The sequence below is a fragment of the Pipra filicauda genome, unplaced genomic scaffold (assembly GCF_003945595.2).
Source record: "Pipra filicauda isolate LSUMZ 115617 unplaced genomic scaffold, ASM394559v2 scaffold86_size2582843_pilon, whole genome shotgun sequence".
Taxonomy (NCBI): Eukaryota; Metazoa; Chordata; class Aves; order Passeriformes; family Pipridae; genus Pipra; species Pipra filicauda.
The window spans coordinates 1,880,541-1,897,500 of record NW_024105053.1 but is presented as its reverse complement, the minus strand read 5'-3'; the positions used below and the strand labels follow the sequence as shown (position 1 = coordinate 1,897,500).

Here is a 16,960-nt window from a genome sequence, read left to right as displayed (position 1 = left end):
TGCATATTCCAGAGGTGGTTTCCAGGTGTGTGAGGCTGTGGATCAGTATTACACCTTTGACTGTGGACAACTGTGAGTGTATATGTACAGTGTGTTTTGTGTTTGGGCCAGCCAACATCTGGTTATAGAACCAGATTAGTGCCAGATGGATCATCCTTCTTCATAAGGCTTCTGAGAAGAATATGAAGAAATGGATGGAAACTTTTGAAAAGAAAGTTATGGGGTCAGATGTACAAAATCATCTGGATACCTAGCAATCTTACATGTACTTGTAAACTACTTTTTTAGTTTAACAAATCTGCTAACAAAATAACTTTTACCTAAAAATGTAGGATTCGGTACTGAATTCAAATACATAAAAGTATCAGTATGACAGATTTAAAATCCTGGTAATTTAAAATCAGTAAGTGTAGCTGTTGCTGAATGTCAGTAAAAACTTTCACTAAACATTTCCTGGTTTTCAAACTACTTTTTAGAAATCTCCTTAAGCTGTAAAGCACATGAGAAATACAATATACTTAATGTAAACAGAATCTGCAGGACATCTTTAATTAAGAACATAGATTTAGAACTGCTAGTCACCGAGTCAAGTTTCCTGTTGCTGTAGGATACTTTATGAAAAGAATTTTTTTAAGCTGTGTGGTAAAACTGTTGAAGTGCTCCTAGACTCCTAATTGAAGACTTTTCCAGGACCTCACCTTTAAGTAACGGAAGGTTAAAAACCTTACCAATTCCTGCTCTAAATTCAGTAACACAGATTTCTCTTTCTTTTCGCATAAACATTTTTCTTTATCTTACTCAGCTCTGTTGCCAGTTTGGTTTTGTACTTGAATAGTTTCTAAATCAGTATCCTCTTTGCTTTATATGTTCTGTTCTTTCAATAATCCCAATAAAATAATATAATAATAACTCCTCTCTCCATTGTGTTAATTCAATCTATGAATGAAAAAGCTGAAGATATTCAGTATTTTAGATGGTCACATTGCTCCAGCTTTAGTTTCTGTCTTGGTGTTCTGTCACCTAATATATCCTAGAGCTGAATTAGAGGAGGATTAACTTTTTTTCTTTTTTGTCTTTTTGACGGTAACTTGCTATGTCAAAGTAGAAATTACTGTTAATTTCTAAATGTTTATTTCACATGTGATGGAGAGCTACAAGGAGATAATCAAACATGCCAACATCTGCAAGAGCTGACTCATTTTGTTGCTTTGACTCCACAGTATTGCAGTGTGCCAGTGAAATGCCACCTTTCGTGGCATTTGTCACATATCTCAATACAAAGTGCTTGGACTTTCTTGTCATCTGTAAATTTAATTGTGTGCATCTTATGGCAATGTCATTCACAAAAATATCAACTGAAGTACGCCCAGTCTTCCAGCAACTTCCATTGCTATCTCCACAAATTTTACAATTCTTACAATACTCTTATCCCCTACTCAACTATTTCACTTTCCTCAAATCAAAAACTTTTGTCAGAAGTCTAAAGAAATGTGATACATTACCTTTCTCTGCCACAGAAGAACAAAAAACCAAACCAAAACAAAAAAGGCAAAAGAGAAAACCACAATCAACAAAAAAAACCAACCAAAAAGCCAACCAACCAAGCAAAAAAAACCTAAGTGAAAACCAAAACCAAATCAAAACAAAGAAAAGAAAAGGGAAATGAGCAATATTATGGAAAAAAGATGGTACAATCTCTGTTTCGGATATCAGTGGGGTTTTTTTGTTGGTTGGGGGTTTTTCTGTTTGTTTTGTTTTGTTGTTGTTTTTTTTGTTGGTTTCTTTTTTTTATATCCTTCAGTATAACTGAGATCAAGCTAATGGCTTGTTATCTGCTTAAATCAATTCCCAAATCCTTCTGAAACTGCAATCTGAAAGACACTTTGGTTGCTTTCAAGAGCTATAGATAATAACTTCCCAACTTGAGAGATTTATGAAAAATAGTTGCTGCTAGAGCTGTAACTTAATGCCCTAATTATTTCATCGTTTTGAGATAAAGATCATATCATTCCTGTACTTTATTACATTAAATTATTTGAATTTCTTTTCTAGTTTAAATATAAACTTTTGTATTTCCATACTGTTCTTCTGCATCACTCTACTGAGGCCATCAACATCCTGGCTGAAGACAGAGGCATAGCATTTATTAGTTTTGGACTTGGGTCTGGTTTATCTTTAATCTTTAATCTAGAAATCTTTAATGCAGGCATTCACTGCTTTTTATTGATTTCTGTTTATATAGCCAAAGATAATGTTACAATTTCTTTTCAATTCTTCTGCAAGATGTAACTCAGCTGGACTTTGGAAAGTATCTACTTTATCCTCTTACTTCTTGACCTCCACATTTCAGCTTTTCTTTATTGTTACAGCAGTAACTGGTGAATAACAGTTCAAGGTTGTCTGGGAGGTCAATATGAAGCAATCAGAATATAGAAACACACATTACAGGTTTCACTAAATACATAATATTGTCCTTTAAAAAAAAAGTGTAGCTGGTTACTACTATTTTCTTTGTAGAAGAGCTAAGGTTAAGGCCAGAATAATGATAGAATTTAGGAAGCAACATAGAAAAAGCACTCCTATGAACTCCCACCATAGGTGACAGGAAGTCCCCCCCATTTGCTTTTGTTTTTAATGTCCACGACATGTTTCTTTCTGTTTTGAATCTATGCATGTTCCTCACATGACATTCTTGAACGTCTTCCAGTCTTTGTGCAGATGGTGCATATCTCAGTATCTCCCAGTTTAACGTAACACTGTTTCTGAAAAGCAAATTCTGTACTGACTTTAGTGAACCCTTCTGCAGACTTAAAAATTTGACATTTTGAAAAAACCTATTTTCTGATTTGTCAAGCCAGGTGTGTTTTCTTCACTTCTCATAGCAAGTACTATTGTCTCAATATGACTAAAAACAAAGCACAGATTTGGTTGATTTAGTTTGGGTTTTTTTTGACAACTGACAGCATACATAAGTTGTGTTTCTACTCTAAGTACAAGTATGTGATATTCCTAAAACAAATCCTATTACATTTCAGTTTCTTACTTTGTCGTGTTTTCTTTGGAAATAACAACACATTTTTACCTGTTTAAAGCAAGCTTCCACCAGATTTGGAGGGAACATATTTCTGTGAAAAAGAAACAAAATAATATGAGAAGTGATAATACTCCAGTAATATTTTAAGTAAGGGTGCAGCTAATAAATGAATTAAAGAACTGACCAGCTAATTTTTGAAGGAATCCTTAGGCAAATATATAATTATTGTATACGGTGGGTAAAGCTTTGTATATAGCATTGGCCTGGTTAGCTTTATCAGGACAAAATGCAGCAGGATTGGATAGATCCTGGCAACTGGAATCTCTGTATCCAGTATTGTATAGCAGGTCTGGTTATGGAGCAGTATATTAGCTAAATTACCAGATGTACGAAGCTCTGTGGGACAGTGATGACTTTTAATTTCATATTTATTAATGTTTTATGAATCCATGGTAATAAATAATTTAATAATATTTAATGCATTTCTAGTTCTCAATTTTTGCAGTCATGTAGCCTAGTACTTCATGACATTTATCATTCTGTTTAGTCTTGCTGCGATTAAAAAATAAACCTCTCTCAAGTTTGAGTATTCCATAATAATAAAACATACACATATAATTACATATGTGTGCGTACATTTTTTACAGATGGGAGTTTGTTTCTTTACTTTCCAGAATGGTGCATTTCTGAGGCAATTAGAAGCAGCCTAACTGAATAAATCTTGAGAAATCTGAGTGCAAACCTCTTCATGGGTCTTTCTAAAGTCCCCCTTCCTGGCAGCATGACTCTTGGAGGCCTTTCTCCATGTCTCTGGCTTCTCCAAATGGGTTAGTGGAACACAAAATTTTGGTGGCTTTACCTGTGGAAAAGCTCCCGAGTTCAAAACCTCAGCTTCCCTCCTCCCTGTGACATATTAGGTCTATAAAAGAGGTATTGCAGAGTCTCTGAGCAAGGAGAAAACATGATTTTACATCTGTGCCCCTCTATTTCAAGCATGTTACTTGCCTGTTCCTGGAACTTGTTTCCCATTCATACAATTTAACAAGTTGATTAGATGCACCCAGATTGGCAGCTACAATTCAAAATTAAAATTAATAACTAAATCAGGGATTCAAGTGAAGGGAGAAAACTGTTGAAAGCTGGAAGTAAAGAAAAGCGGAGGAATTTGGTAATAGGGATTGTGCTACGGAAGGAGGAAAAAAGACCCATGCAGATAGCAGAACCGGTCTTTCTTTTGTGCATGAAAGAAAGAATATTTCTTTGAATATTAAAAGCAGCTTCTTCCCCTGCAACACTTTGATTTGGAATTAAATCTATTTTGTGGCATTGTAGAGTTGTCATGGGTTAAAAAGGGAGATATTAAAAACAGAGATATTGGTATCACACAGCTGAAAGAAATTTGGCAACTATGCAGTCACTATCTAAAATTCTCTACTTTTGTTCTCTGTGAATCTAAATATTACTGTCATTGCTATTGGTACAGAAAATGTGCAATATCATAGGCATACCTGATTAAATCAAGAAAGGCATCTGCTGCTGTCACTTGCACAATTTTGCCTTCTCTGTGCATGTTTTCTTTCGTACCTTTCCCAGGGTGGATGATGACCACAATGATTATACCAATCAGTACAGCAATGATCGTAGTGCTCATGTAGTAGACTACTGCTCGGACTCCCATCTTCCCTGATGCTTTACTATCCAGGGCAGCAATTCCTAGTAAATTTAAGCACAGTGAGATTCACCGGACACAGCCGTGAGCAAAGAGTACAAATTAAGCACGATGAAAACTGTTTTGTGGGAAGAGTTTAGATGACCAGTACATTTAAAGCTACCCATGGCAAGCTGTCTCTCTCTATTGCAGCTCATACAGCCACTGTCTTCCCATCCCACCCCTAATGCCTGTTGTTACATAATTTTTTATTACAAGAGTTACAGCTTTCTGTTCTCTTTCTCTTTCCATCAGATGCAGTTAGTATTCTTCTTCTTAGTATTCTTCTTCTTAAAATGCTCCATTGCTCCTTCTCCTTAAAATTTCCAGTAGTCAGCTACTTCCCCATACGTCACTTGGAGGGATGTGCCATCTGTCTCAAAGCAGTTCTGATACTTCTTGTTGGAATCAAGCTTTCAAAGTGCAGAATGAAAAAAGAGGTCCGAAATGGACCTCAGCTTTATTATGTCCTACTCTATGGAACTGCCTAACCCATACTTCCGTGGACTGCCCATACATATACGTAGACGCCATCTTTGAACATATAAAATACAGTGAAAGCTGGCCACCTTCTGCTCTGGGTGTCTGTCTCAGAGGAGAAAGCATTTAAAATATATCAAGAGGACTGCAGGAATATAAATAATACAGAAATATAAAACTAGAATCATGACCTGGCAAAACTAAATGTTTTCTCAAACAATTGTGGATATATCATACTGTCTGTCTTCTAAAGGAGGAAACACACGTTACTGGAGTAGTAGTGAAAGCACTCTAGTCACTCATGTAACTTAGACCAAGACTGTGTTCCAGGCTCTGATTGAATCTTCAAAGTATAAAACCAATCACGTGCTTCATACTTACCCTTTCATTTCAGCTAGTATTTGCCTGCCCTATTGACAGAAACCATGAGAGTCAGTAAGATCTGTACCCTCAAAAGGAATTGCGAAAGGAGGTCACTGGGTTCACACCCCAAATTGCTTGGTTTATGTGTGCCATTGCAGTGGAAGAACAAAGAGTTACTGGTACAGTAAGAAACTGAAAATGGGCATCCAACATTTGAATCACTTGATCCTTCATTTCTCTGCTCAGCTTTTCCATCCGTAAAACTGGATAATAATGTTCATGGTAAGTTAATGTTTCTGTTTTGAAATTCTGTGAGGAAAATGGTAAATACTAGCAAGTAATTACTAGTTTTCTTATCTTTACAAACAGGAAGTGAGTCCTGTAGCCCTCTTGTTGGTGGATGGAAGATCAGGGTGTTTTTTAGAGTCCTCAAAATAATGTAAATATAAAATAGTGCAAATATTATTAAGCAGTGCAAAAAAATAAAATTACTAATTTTTTGAGAACTTTAGTTCTGCTACTGAATTGCACAATATTTACCTCAGACACCATTTGTTACAGATTTTTTTTAAGAGTCAAAATTAAAATGAAATGTAATTTGCAAAATGAAAAAATACTGCTTGCATACTAGTCCAGTCAATTTCATCTTCATATATTGTAACTGCTTTTTTTGTGTTCTTATTTGCTTTTTCTAAAGTAGCAACATTGGCCTATGTATTTTTTCGTTTCAGCTCAGACCAGTTTTAAACTCGTTTTAAACATCCTGAGCATGGAAGGTTAACATATACAGTTTGGAAGGAATGTTTGGAAACGCACAGATGTTGAATCAGTCAGTTCCCAGTATTCTGCCCTTGACAGGTAATTGATTAAGGACCAGAGGCTGAGCACTGTCAGTCTTAGAGGATTCACAAGCACACCGAGCCTTATCTTTTTACTTTTTTACTCCACACTTGATACTAGGTTGAGTCTCCTATACCCCAAAAATCCTTAGGGGTCAGTGTAGGGCATATCTTGCCAATAAAGATTGCTGTGTTGAAGGATTAGAGCTTGTGATCCTCTTTCTGCCTTGGACTGATTCTGGGACTGAGTGGTGAACCACGTGCAAGTGATGTGTCAGGGAGCAAGAGTCGTGCTCTGGTCTTTGTAAGCTGCTTTCCAGCCTGGTTTCCTGTTGTGGACTCTGGCTGTGACTACATGGCTTCTTATTTTAGGTTGCTCAGTCTCACTCCTGCTCTTGCTATCATAGAAATTATTTCTCAGCTTGAACATAAGGAACAGCAATTCCTCTCCTCTTGAGCTGTAACTGCTCATGGCAAGTATAGCAGAGAGCATTCAAAGCAGAGGGACAACAGGTCTAAGTATGAACAAAAGGTGTATGAGGAGGAAGCAAATGCCCACCTCTGAGAGCCCTTACTGGGGGGCTGCTGGGCAGCCTTCCCTCCCACTGCAGTTAATGGGAACTCAGGGAATGCAAAAGACTCCAGCATATTAAAAAAAAGAAGAAAAAAAAAGAAAAAGAATTATCTAAAAAATACTTTTAAATTTGTTTTTAAAACACAAGAAAATGAAATGGGTTGTTTTCTTTGCATTTTAAGATGTTGACAAGATTCCTTAGAACTGAATAGGACTCTGGAAGGGTCCCCAAAGCTTTCATGTGTCACAGAGCATTGTATCCTCAGTGTGTCTTTTCACAGTCAGCCAGCAAAACTCCCATTGTCCCGCTGGAGATGTATGTGCCCCTTTCATCCCGCTCGCTCACTGCCCTCTCCTCCACACGCTGCTGGCTCCAGCACCTCTGCGCCTCCTCTCTTCCTCTCCCCTCCCCTTCCCCAGGGGGCCTGGGAAACTTTGCTGTGCCACCGGTCCCCACGCACAGGGATGCCTTGAAGTTGTCAAGGTGATCTGGAGCAGAGCCCCTGTAATTTCTCCCAGCGTGTGCGCTCACACAACATGAATGGGAATGATTTTTTAAGTGTGGATGGGGAGGGGGGGAGGCAGGGAGGAAGGAAGGGAAGAAAAGAAAGAAGGGGGCAGGCATAAGTCTGTAAAACTGCAAACAAACGGAAGCCCTTATCCCTGTCCTCTCCCTTCATCTGCTCTTTCCCGCTCTTGAGAGGTAACACTGTGGATGAAATAAAGACATGACAAGGAGTTTTCCAGCGTGCCAGGGCACAAAGCAAAGCACTACTTTGTTCTCTAACAAAGACGTTAGAGAAGAAATGAAAATACTTTAGGATGTAGAAAAGGCGAGGAGAAAATAAGTATGTAATTTTAAAAGAAGGAGAAAGAGAGAGAAAGGATGTAGGGAAAAGGAGAAAAAATCTAGTTAAGGTAATGTTAAAAATTCTGAATTGTTCATCTGGTAGTTCTGACTGCTCACCTGACTTGATCACAGTTCTGCAAATTAGCATGAATTAATTATTCTACGAACCTTCATGAATAGCAATTATGACTAGTTTTACCAATCCAGTATTGCTGCTATTGTTTTTAACTTTCCTTACTTTGGATGCATGCTGCACGTCACCTATGTGTGATCTTGGATTATACTAGACCGCACTAACGCAAAGGGATGGTACTGTACTCCTCAGAAGGATCAAAGGTAAAATATACTGAGCATGTTTTCTTTAGATAAAAATTAAGCCAATAACATCTTTGAATTGGCTTGCTCAAGAATAAATTCAAAGGAGTTGTTTTAAAAGCTGAAATGCAGAATCTACCCTAAAAGTCCTGCAACTTTAGAATACTTTCTCCCATTGATCAGCACTACATCAACTGATTTTTTGCAGAACAGTCCAACCTCCTCAAGCCAGGAGCTATTTCAGTCTGAGATTTGAGTTTATTCACGTGCTTACTTTTGCTGCTGCAGTAGTTAAGAGTTTCTGAGTGTGTTATTTTCTAAAAAAAAAAAAAAAAAAAAAAAAAAGGAGTGTACATACTTACACAATTAGATCTAACGGGCTTATTTACCTCAACAGTAACTGGTCAGCAGCTGGTATGACTGAGGCTCTATTTCTGTGTGTAAACTCCTATTCAGCAAAGCATTCTTGGGCTTATATTTGGCCAAAACATCAATCACTAACTAACATAGTTTGACAGATGAGAGCCCATAACTAGCAGTTTTTAGATAGGATCCAAAGTAAATAGTATCCCACTGAAGAACTGGGAAAGTAGCAAGATTCATTTTCTTTTGCTTGTCCTAGAAAAACAGTCACTGCTTAGGATTGATCCTAGTACCTTCCATGATTTTTTTATTTCTCGGAGTAAACAAGACTGTCACTGGGGGAAGGGGTGTGGATATCTTACATATGTGTAAGATATGCATGTGTACAATTTCAGATTGAAAACAGCTGAAATACTCAGCCACCATTTTTCATATTTCATATTTCATTTTCATATTTCCCTGTTTCTGAAATATTTTTACTGCCCTTTAAAAACTTTTAGAAAAACTAAGTAGCTGATGTGTTTTTTGCCTTCCTGCACTAAAATTCTTGTGTTTGTAACAGAATCTAACATTTTGCCCACAATGTTTTTAACTTTTGGTTTCCTTAAAATTACTTTTGATGCAATGAATGATGAAAATTTTAAATACAGAATAGTTCAGGGGGAAGAGAAATGCTGATTTCTTCTCCCTAGTATCCAGTGACAGGGCAAGTAGAAACAGTTGAAACTGCACTAGAGGAGGTCCAGTCTGCATCTTTAGAAACATTTCTTTCCAGAGAGGGTGGTTGCATACCTTCCCTAAAACAGGTTTCCTGGAGAGGTGGCTGATGACCCCAGCCTGTCAGTGTTTAAGAGGCCAATGCCCTTAGTAACTTTAATTTTTGATCAGCTCTGAATTGATCAGACAGTTGGACTGGATGGTCTTTGTAGGTACCTTCCCCCTGAACTATTCTGTATTTAAAATTCCTCAGGAAGCTATAGAGAGCAATGAGGTCACCCTTCAGTCTCCTTCTCCTTTGGACCAGCCCAAATTCCCCCCTTACTCCTCACAGGACAGTAGTAATCCTGCTCAGTAGAGAAGGGACTGTGAGTTCAGAACCCTGGTGTAGGCACTTGGCTGAGGAGTCACTGCTGCATGGGTTCCATCTGTGGGCACAGGACTGAACACCTCTAAGTCAGAATTCTGCCAACTTGTGGCATTACGCTGATGAAAATGCATATAATGATGAACAGTTCTGAATGTGTCCATTCTTGCCTAGTCATACATATTGACTACCAGAAATAAAACAGAGAGGATTTCTATGATGATGAATTCTTTTCTTATTCAGCTTATTAGAAATGAATTGATGGTACTTCCTTGCCAATGTAGATTTTTATATAAATTGCCTTTAGATGTTTTGTACTAAGTCTTTAAAAACAAAACATTATGAACAGAGCATCTTTTTATTCCTAATTATTTCCCTGTTTACTTTTTATGGTCTCTTCATTAGGAAATTGCAGTTGCTTGTTAAGGACTCCTATGGTGGAACAGCAATAATGGCAACTGTTGACTCAGGAGTGTTGCCCTAATTTTGTTTCTTTAAGGTTGTCTTTCACTCTCCTAATGAAGCAGTCTCAAATGGGCTACTCCCACCCCCTACACCCGCTAAGCACTGTGTGATGAGTAAACTCTCAGTGTGAGACCGTGAGAACAATCCCTTTTGTGTATGTTGATGAGGATTTGTGGAAATGAATAACACTGTGCAAGGTCACGGTAAAATATGCTGACAGAAAATTTGTAAGGAAAAGTAATAGTTAGGTAAAGACAGTGGAAGTATTGCCTAAGATTAATTAGCATGATTAAGCTCTAAAGTTTTATTCTCAGAGCAGCTGAGCATGTCCTGTGCGGTGCTTAGCAATCCCAGAAAACAAAAGTTAAATTTAAGCTTTGACAACTGTGCCCTTCACAATATCAGGTACAAATTTAATCCAAACTCTAGACCACTATTTTTAATAGCACTAGAAGTAAAGTAGTAAAATTACAAAGAAAAAAAGATAATAACATTTTCAAAGGACTATATAAATTGGTGCAGTTAATTAATATTAAATCAATACAGTTAATGACTTCCTGAAGCCACACAAAATACACGTCTGAAATACAGCTCTGTATGCCTTTTTACATGAACTGATGAGACAAGCTGCTCCCAAATCTCAATGTAACTTATCTTTATATGAATAGGAATATTTAGATAATTAATTTTTTTTCTGGTTCCATTAAGAACAATGGTCAAATCTCTCACAGGAAAATTAGCAGTTGTATTTGATTCAAAATTACATGACCGTGAATAAGCCAAGCTGACTAATGAAACCCATGGCTGAGATATAGTAATGCAATTCAAAGAGCCAATTAAATGGCTAAGAATGGCTCCTAAATGACTAGTTTTGCCCCCACAGCTTAATAGTCCTGCCCATCCTTGTTACAAAAAAACTATTAACTTAGGGTTTTGTAGGGTTAATTCTTCTGTTTCTCATTTGCAATCATTTCAAAATTCTTTCATGTGAACACCAGAACTTTTACAGGGGAAGCAGAAGGAAATAGTGTCTGGGGCAGAAAACAAACATTTTGGCATTAGTCTGTCATTACTTAAAGTTGGCTGTATTGGTTAAGTCCATCCTCTGCTCTTTGTCAGGAGCACTGCTAAAGCAAGTTAGCATTCTTTAATTCCTCCTGTTTATCTTTAAGCTGCCTTTATTCTCAAATGGTAGCTGAGCAAACACCATCCAGCATCTGATGACAAGAATTTGGTGATGCAAACTGACAATTGGTGGGTGAGAGGCTGGACAAGCGCGAGTAAAAGAGGCATGACCAGCACACTGAGAGAGATGATTTGCCCCTTCTACTCTGACCTCATGACACCCCACCTGGAGCACTGCATCCAGCTCTGAGGTCCTCAGCACAAGAAAGATGTGGACCTGTCACAGCACATCCAGACAAGGCCACAAAGATATCAGGGGATGGAGCACCTCCTCTATGAGGACAAGCTAAGAGAGTTGGGGTTCTTCAGACTGAAGAAGAGAAGGCTCTGGAGAGACCTTATAGCACCTTCCAGTGTTTAAAGGAGGCCTGTAAGAAAGATAGGGACAGACTTTACTTTAGTAGAGTCTGCTGATTTAGGACAAGGGGTTGTGGTTTTAAAGTAAAAGGGGGTGGATTGAGACTGAATATGAAGAGGAACTTTTTTACAGTGAGGGAGTTGAAACATTGGAACATGTTGGCCAGAGAGGTAGAGGCTGCCTGGAAATATTCAAGGTCAGGCTGAAGGGGGCTCTGAGCAACCTGATCTAGCTGAAGATGTCCCAGCTGACTGCAGGGGGTTGGAAAAGATGACCTTTAAAAGTCCCTTCCAACCCAAACCATTCTATGATTCTTCCCTTAAAATTCTTCTGTCGCTGTGAGTCAGTGAGGGCAGCAAAAAATTTGATAAACCTCCCCAGACTTGAAAGCTCAAAGCTAAATCATTTATAGAAAACAAAGTATAACATTTTCTGGTAAAATGAAATAAGTAAATATTGTACACTTGGATGGTGCATCTACTGAATGTTAGTGATGTTTATGTTACTACATGAAACTCCTGCATGATTACACTCTACTGTTCTGAGAAGTATAGTTAACTTGCTGTTCAGGTTTGCAATATAACAGGATACATTTGAAGAAACAGTAGGAAAGTACATTTCCTGAAACTCACATCTGCCTGAGAAGGACCCTGCTGTGGGGCTGTTGAGATACTCATTTAACTCTTCACATTATTCCATCTTTTGCTCACAGTATTGGAATGTGACAAACAATATGCTTTTTGAAGGGAAACTAGGGAGTAATTTATCTTCTTTATGTGTGCTAAGCAGAGCAGGAGGGAGAGGAAAGCAGGGATTCACAGCAAGCCATGGAGCAATGATTAGTAACAGCTGACAGTCTCAAACCAAGACTCTCTTTCTTTGGTTACCTCATTGTAATAACAGAGTACAAAGAACTGACTGTCTTCAAGCCAAGAATCAGAGACCTAGGAACACAGAAAATAGCAGCTCACAATTTTTTTTGGTAACAAAACACTGCTGCTACCTGCATAGGGCAATTCTAAAAAGACATCCTTTTATGTCCAGACACTTCGACTAAGTTTTCCTGGAAATGGGATTCTTCTGTTGGGCATAAAGCTGATTAGTTTCTGTATAAGGAGTGAAAAAAAATAAGTACTTTTGCTTATGAAAAAGCATAATGTAACATGGTAAATTATTTCAGTTTAATTAGGAAAAAAAATTTGGTAGCTGATAAGCCAAAGCACATCAAATTAGTTTAAATACTAAAGGATATATGACAAGACTGAAATAAATATGCTAGTAGTTATAAGACTTCGATCCTATTCCCTGAGGATGAAAATATTAATTTTGACTTATTCTGAACATACTGCCAAAAATATCTACTTTAAACATGAAATGTACTGCATCCTATCAATATACAAGGGCTAAAGATACCTTTGCCTTCTGGATGGTGCTAAGGACATTACTCAGTGCTCCGTTAAAAATTTCTTAAAATACACGTGGAAGCTTTTAATCTGCTAAAATGCTGGTCTAAGTTTTGGCAAACTGTGTCTGGAGTTTTTCACAGGCTTGTTTTTGTATGTGCAGCACTTATTGAACAACATTCCACAAATGTACAGTGCTTCTGTTATCTTACTGGCTCTACACCATGTGACAAACATGTAAGCTATGTACTGTGCCAAATCACTCCTTAGGTACTCTTTAGTTGCTACTGAAAAAATAATGTTACATCCTTGAGAATACAGATGTGAGATTGGAGGTATTCATAAGGGAACAGTAGCTAGTAATGCAGTCTAGTGTAAAACATAATTTGCTTTTTATCTTGGGTATGTAACACATGCCTGAAGAGACACTTCTACTGAATTGCTAGAAAAATAGATACAATTCTCATCAGAGAGGTGTAAGATTTAAATAATGGAAAATTAAGGTTTCCCCTCTAAAAAAAGACAGACAAAAATATCTATGAGTGTGCAAAAAAAAAAAAAATGGGATTTGGGATACGGGACTGTACTGGTTGGTAACTTGTCACAGCTCTATGCTGGAAGAATCACTTTCTCACCAAAATGTGATTCACTATTATTGGCAAGCCTGTTTCTTGGCTTCTTCACTACAACTTCCCATAATAGACTTTATTGCGGTGATAGTGTCTTATTTGGATGTTTGTCCACTAGGATCTGATGGTAGTTAAGTTAATTTTATAGAGATCATGCAGCAGCCACCATTTGGAAAGAAGCTTTGCCCAGCTGGATGTGATTCAACACAAGATCTGACCTTATGGTTAAGTGTGACTAATGTATCTGATAACAACCTGGCCTTTGGACTTCTGTTTGGAATTTTAATTCTAGCACAATTTTTAAAACCTTGAGATCATTCTTCTTTGCTAATTCAGGAATATTAAGGTAATCTAGAAAAGAATGATGTCATATTGCCTTTAGACATGTTCAACGGGACTTGATTTTTTAGAGTAATCTGAAGTTACACTAATAACTAGAATCCTAGTTATTAGTGTAATCCTGCATGGGTTTTGTTGGTGCAGTAGCTACTATCTATTCTTGCATCAGGTTTGCTAACAATCAAAATATCTCTGCTTTGTGTTTTGTTGGTTTTGGGGTTTTTTTTTCAGAAATCTTGTCACAACAGTGTTGTCTTGAGACAACACTGCTTTGTGCATGTGTCCATCTTAGAAGTGCTCAGTGTTCATTTTGCTTTCAAGCTAGCAGTTCATTCATCTGTTGCTGTTTTATCCATCGATCTTTCAGAGAATTTATCTGAGTTGCTCATGGATCTAGTGCTTTCCTTTTTATCTGTGTTGCACACGTGTGTTTACATGTTCTGGTAATCCTTTTAGTTTATTACATTCCTTCCTATGTGCCATGTGTTTTTTCAGTTGGTAGTGTTTTGCAACAGTGTGTGTGCCTCCATGGGATGTTCTTGATGGACTCACACACTGTTTGGTGACTCCTGTTCTCTCACACTTCAAGTATAATTCTAGCTTCCACCAAGTTGAGGTGCTATCTGCATTCACATGAAGCAATATAAATCACTTTGAATGGAGCTCCATGGTGCTGTTGCTATCCTGCTCCCCATAGTGATATAAAATTAGCTCAGTTATTCACCACAACAGAGTGAAGTCAGCAGTGTTGATATAACATCTTCTCAGATTGGGGAGGTTTATCCTGAAAGACATTATGCTCAAGACTGTACTGACTTTTGTGCACTAATATAGTGGAGTCTCAGTCCCTCTGACAGTTCAGGCACAAATAAGATATATCACTACATTATATCTATTCACGTCAAAAGGAAATGCACAGAGCTCTTTCATGTCTCTAAGTCATTATTTGTACTAAAAACTGCAGAACAGTAACTAGTTTGACAATATAGAGTACTTCTGGATTCTCATTTTTAAAGAATCACACGAACTTGGATTTGATAAGAGAAATTCTGCACATAAAGCTTTATGTGGCAGCAAAAATGAGTCTTGTATTGATAAAGAATCTAGAAACAATCTGAGTCTTCATTTATCTCATATAGTCAAGTCTGTTTAAAGAGTATGGGATCCAATGAACACATAATTTAAAAAAAAAATTGTGTAAGCATTTATAAATTTATGAACTAGTAGGATTTACAAAACAGCACTTACAATCCATAAGTTAATATCTTGATAATAAATTAATAACATGATAGCATTTTTCCTTCTTTTTTTATAGGAGTAAATCGGAACTTAATTACACCCTAAATCCCCCAAGAACTTAGTGGGTAACAATCAAATGAAGTTTAGGGGAAAAAATACTTTCTATTTGTGAATTTAAGGTCCTCTGGTAATATGCCATATGAATACTAAGGAGTCATTACTTTAGCTGCAATTAGTCTATTATGGTTTAAATTGTCATTATAATTTGGTGGGTTTTTTTCACAATTCAGTAATGATGTTAAGGTTCTTCTGAGAACTCATTAAGAAAGTGTGGAACTGGAGTTTCATGTGAACAGGCTTTTGTTTTCCTTCTTTTCTCTCTTTTGTTTCAGTGACCTCTTGAACTTCGGGTCAGCCTTGCAACATCAAAGCCGCACATTTTTTTCTTTGTATTTCTTCACCTTACAGACTTGTAGGAGGCAGTGGAAAGAAGTTAAGATTTTCTCTGGAATGCCTGACAGTAGCAATCAGTGCTTTTTAATAATATTATTAAGCTCTTTTTCAGGATGTTACAGTGCTAAGTACAGTTGAAATAGGAGTTCTGGCTTCCACAATTCAAATGCTATACTGTTGCCATCTGGGCATCATCTGCTTGCAGGCAGGATTCAGAATATGAATTTCTATGAGAGGTCTCAGGTACCAAAGAAAATACCAGCTGATTTTAAACTAAATGGATGTAAGAGAAGAGGGGGCTTTTAGGTCACTGTTATTACTGGACTGTGATGTTCTGCAGAACAGAAAAGTAGCATATTTACTTTTTAACAAACTATTAATCATCCTATCTTGAATTTGAAAGATTTATTTTCTTAATGGATGTGAGTCCTTTGCACAGGTTCATTAGCCAGGAGACAGATGTTAGCCAGGCTTAGTAAGCACATGTTCTCTAACTCTGTTTTCAGAGTTCGGGGAGTTAAGACCTACTGAAATTGTAAATACTGCACAAAGCTGATTTTCAGTGCAAGAATGTATTCACTAATGAAATAGCCATTCATTAGGTGAACTCTTGACCAAATCCTACTTTCTCTCTAGCTCTGAAAAGAAACTATATTCACTGGAGAAGCTCTGATATTATCTAAGTATTCAGAAATAAGTTAGAAGTGGGCAGTGAAATATCAGAATAAAGTAAGTATTTAGCTTTGCATGTAAGTAAAGAGAAAATAAGAGAGCTGTTTATGGAGGAAAGAATCAGCATCATTATGTTAACTGTGGTGCAAATAATGTACTTCTAGTACTATGCTGAACTTTTTCTAATCAACTACCAATAAGGAGCTAGTGGTATAGTTGTCTGTGGAGGAAAAGATGCAATTATCTGAATAAAACATTAATCCTGTTTAAGTATATAATTATAACAAAGTCTGATTCTGAGAATGTGATGAACTGAAGCATCTAAATAAATGTTTGTGTTGAAGTCCAAAAAACTTTTCAAAACTTGTCATACACTTAAAGCCCTTCAAGCTCTTCAGTTAAGTACAGAAGATGAATATTGTGAAAGATTAATACTAGATCTGATAAATCAGAAACTGCAACTCATGCTCTCCAAATACTGGAATACCATAAAACCCCAACATTTTTTCAAACAAGTGCTCTTGAGTTTTCAGAATGTAGTCAGGATCTATTTGTGAGCTTTTTTCACAACCAGGGGGCCAGGAATTTAGTTTGCTTTGATACTGGA

The 16,960-nt window shown here is 37.1% G+C and overlaps 1 protein-coding gene across 1 annotated transcript in view; it reads right to left on the bottom strand.

Annotated features, from left to right (window-relative positions):
• SLC1A3 (solute carrier family 1 member 3) overlaps window positions 1–16,960 on the bottom strand; it is a 65,596-nt gene that overhangs the window by 15,035 nt on the left and 33,601 nt on the right. The window contains exons 4-5 of the mRNA XM_027745670.2: window positions 4,543–4,747; window positions 3,083–3,125 (exon numbers count right to left, since the gene is read on the bottom strand). Of these exons, the coding sequence (XP_027601471.1) occupies window positions 3,083–3,125; window positions 4,543–4,747 (248 nt within the window). The remainder of the gene's footprint in view (window positions 1–3,082; window positions 3,126–4,542; window positions 4,748–16,960) is intronic.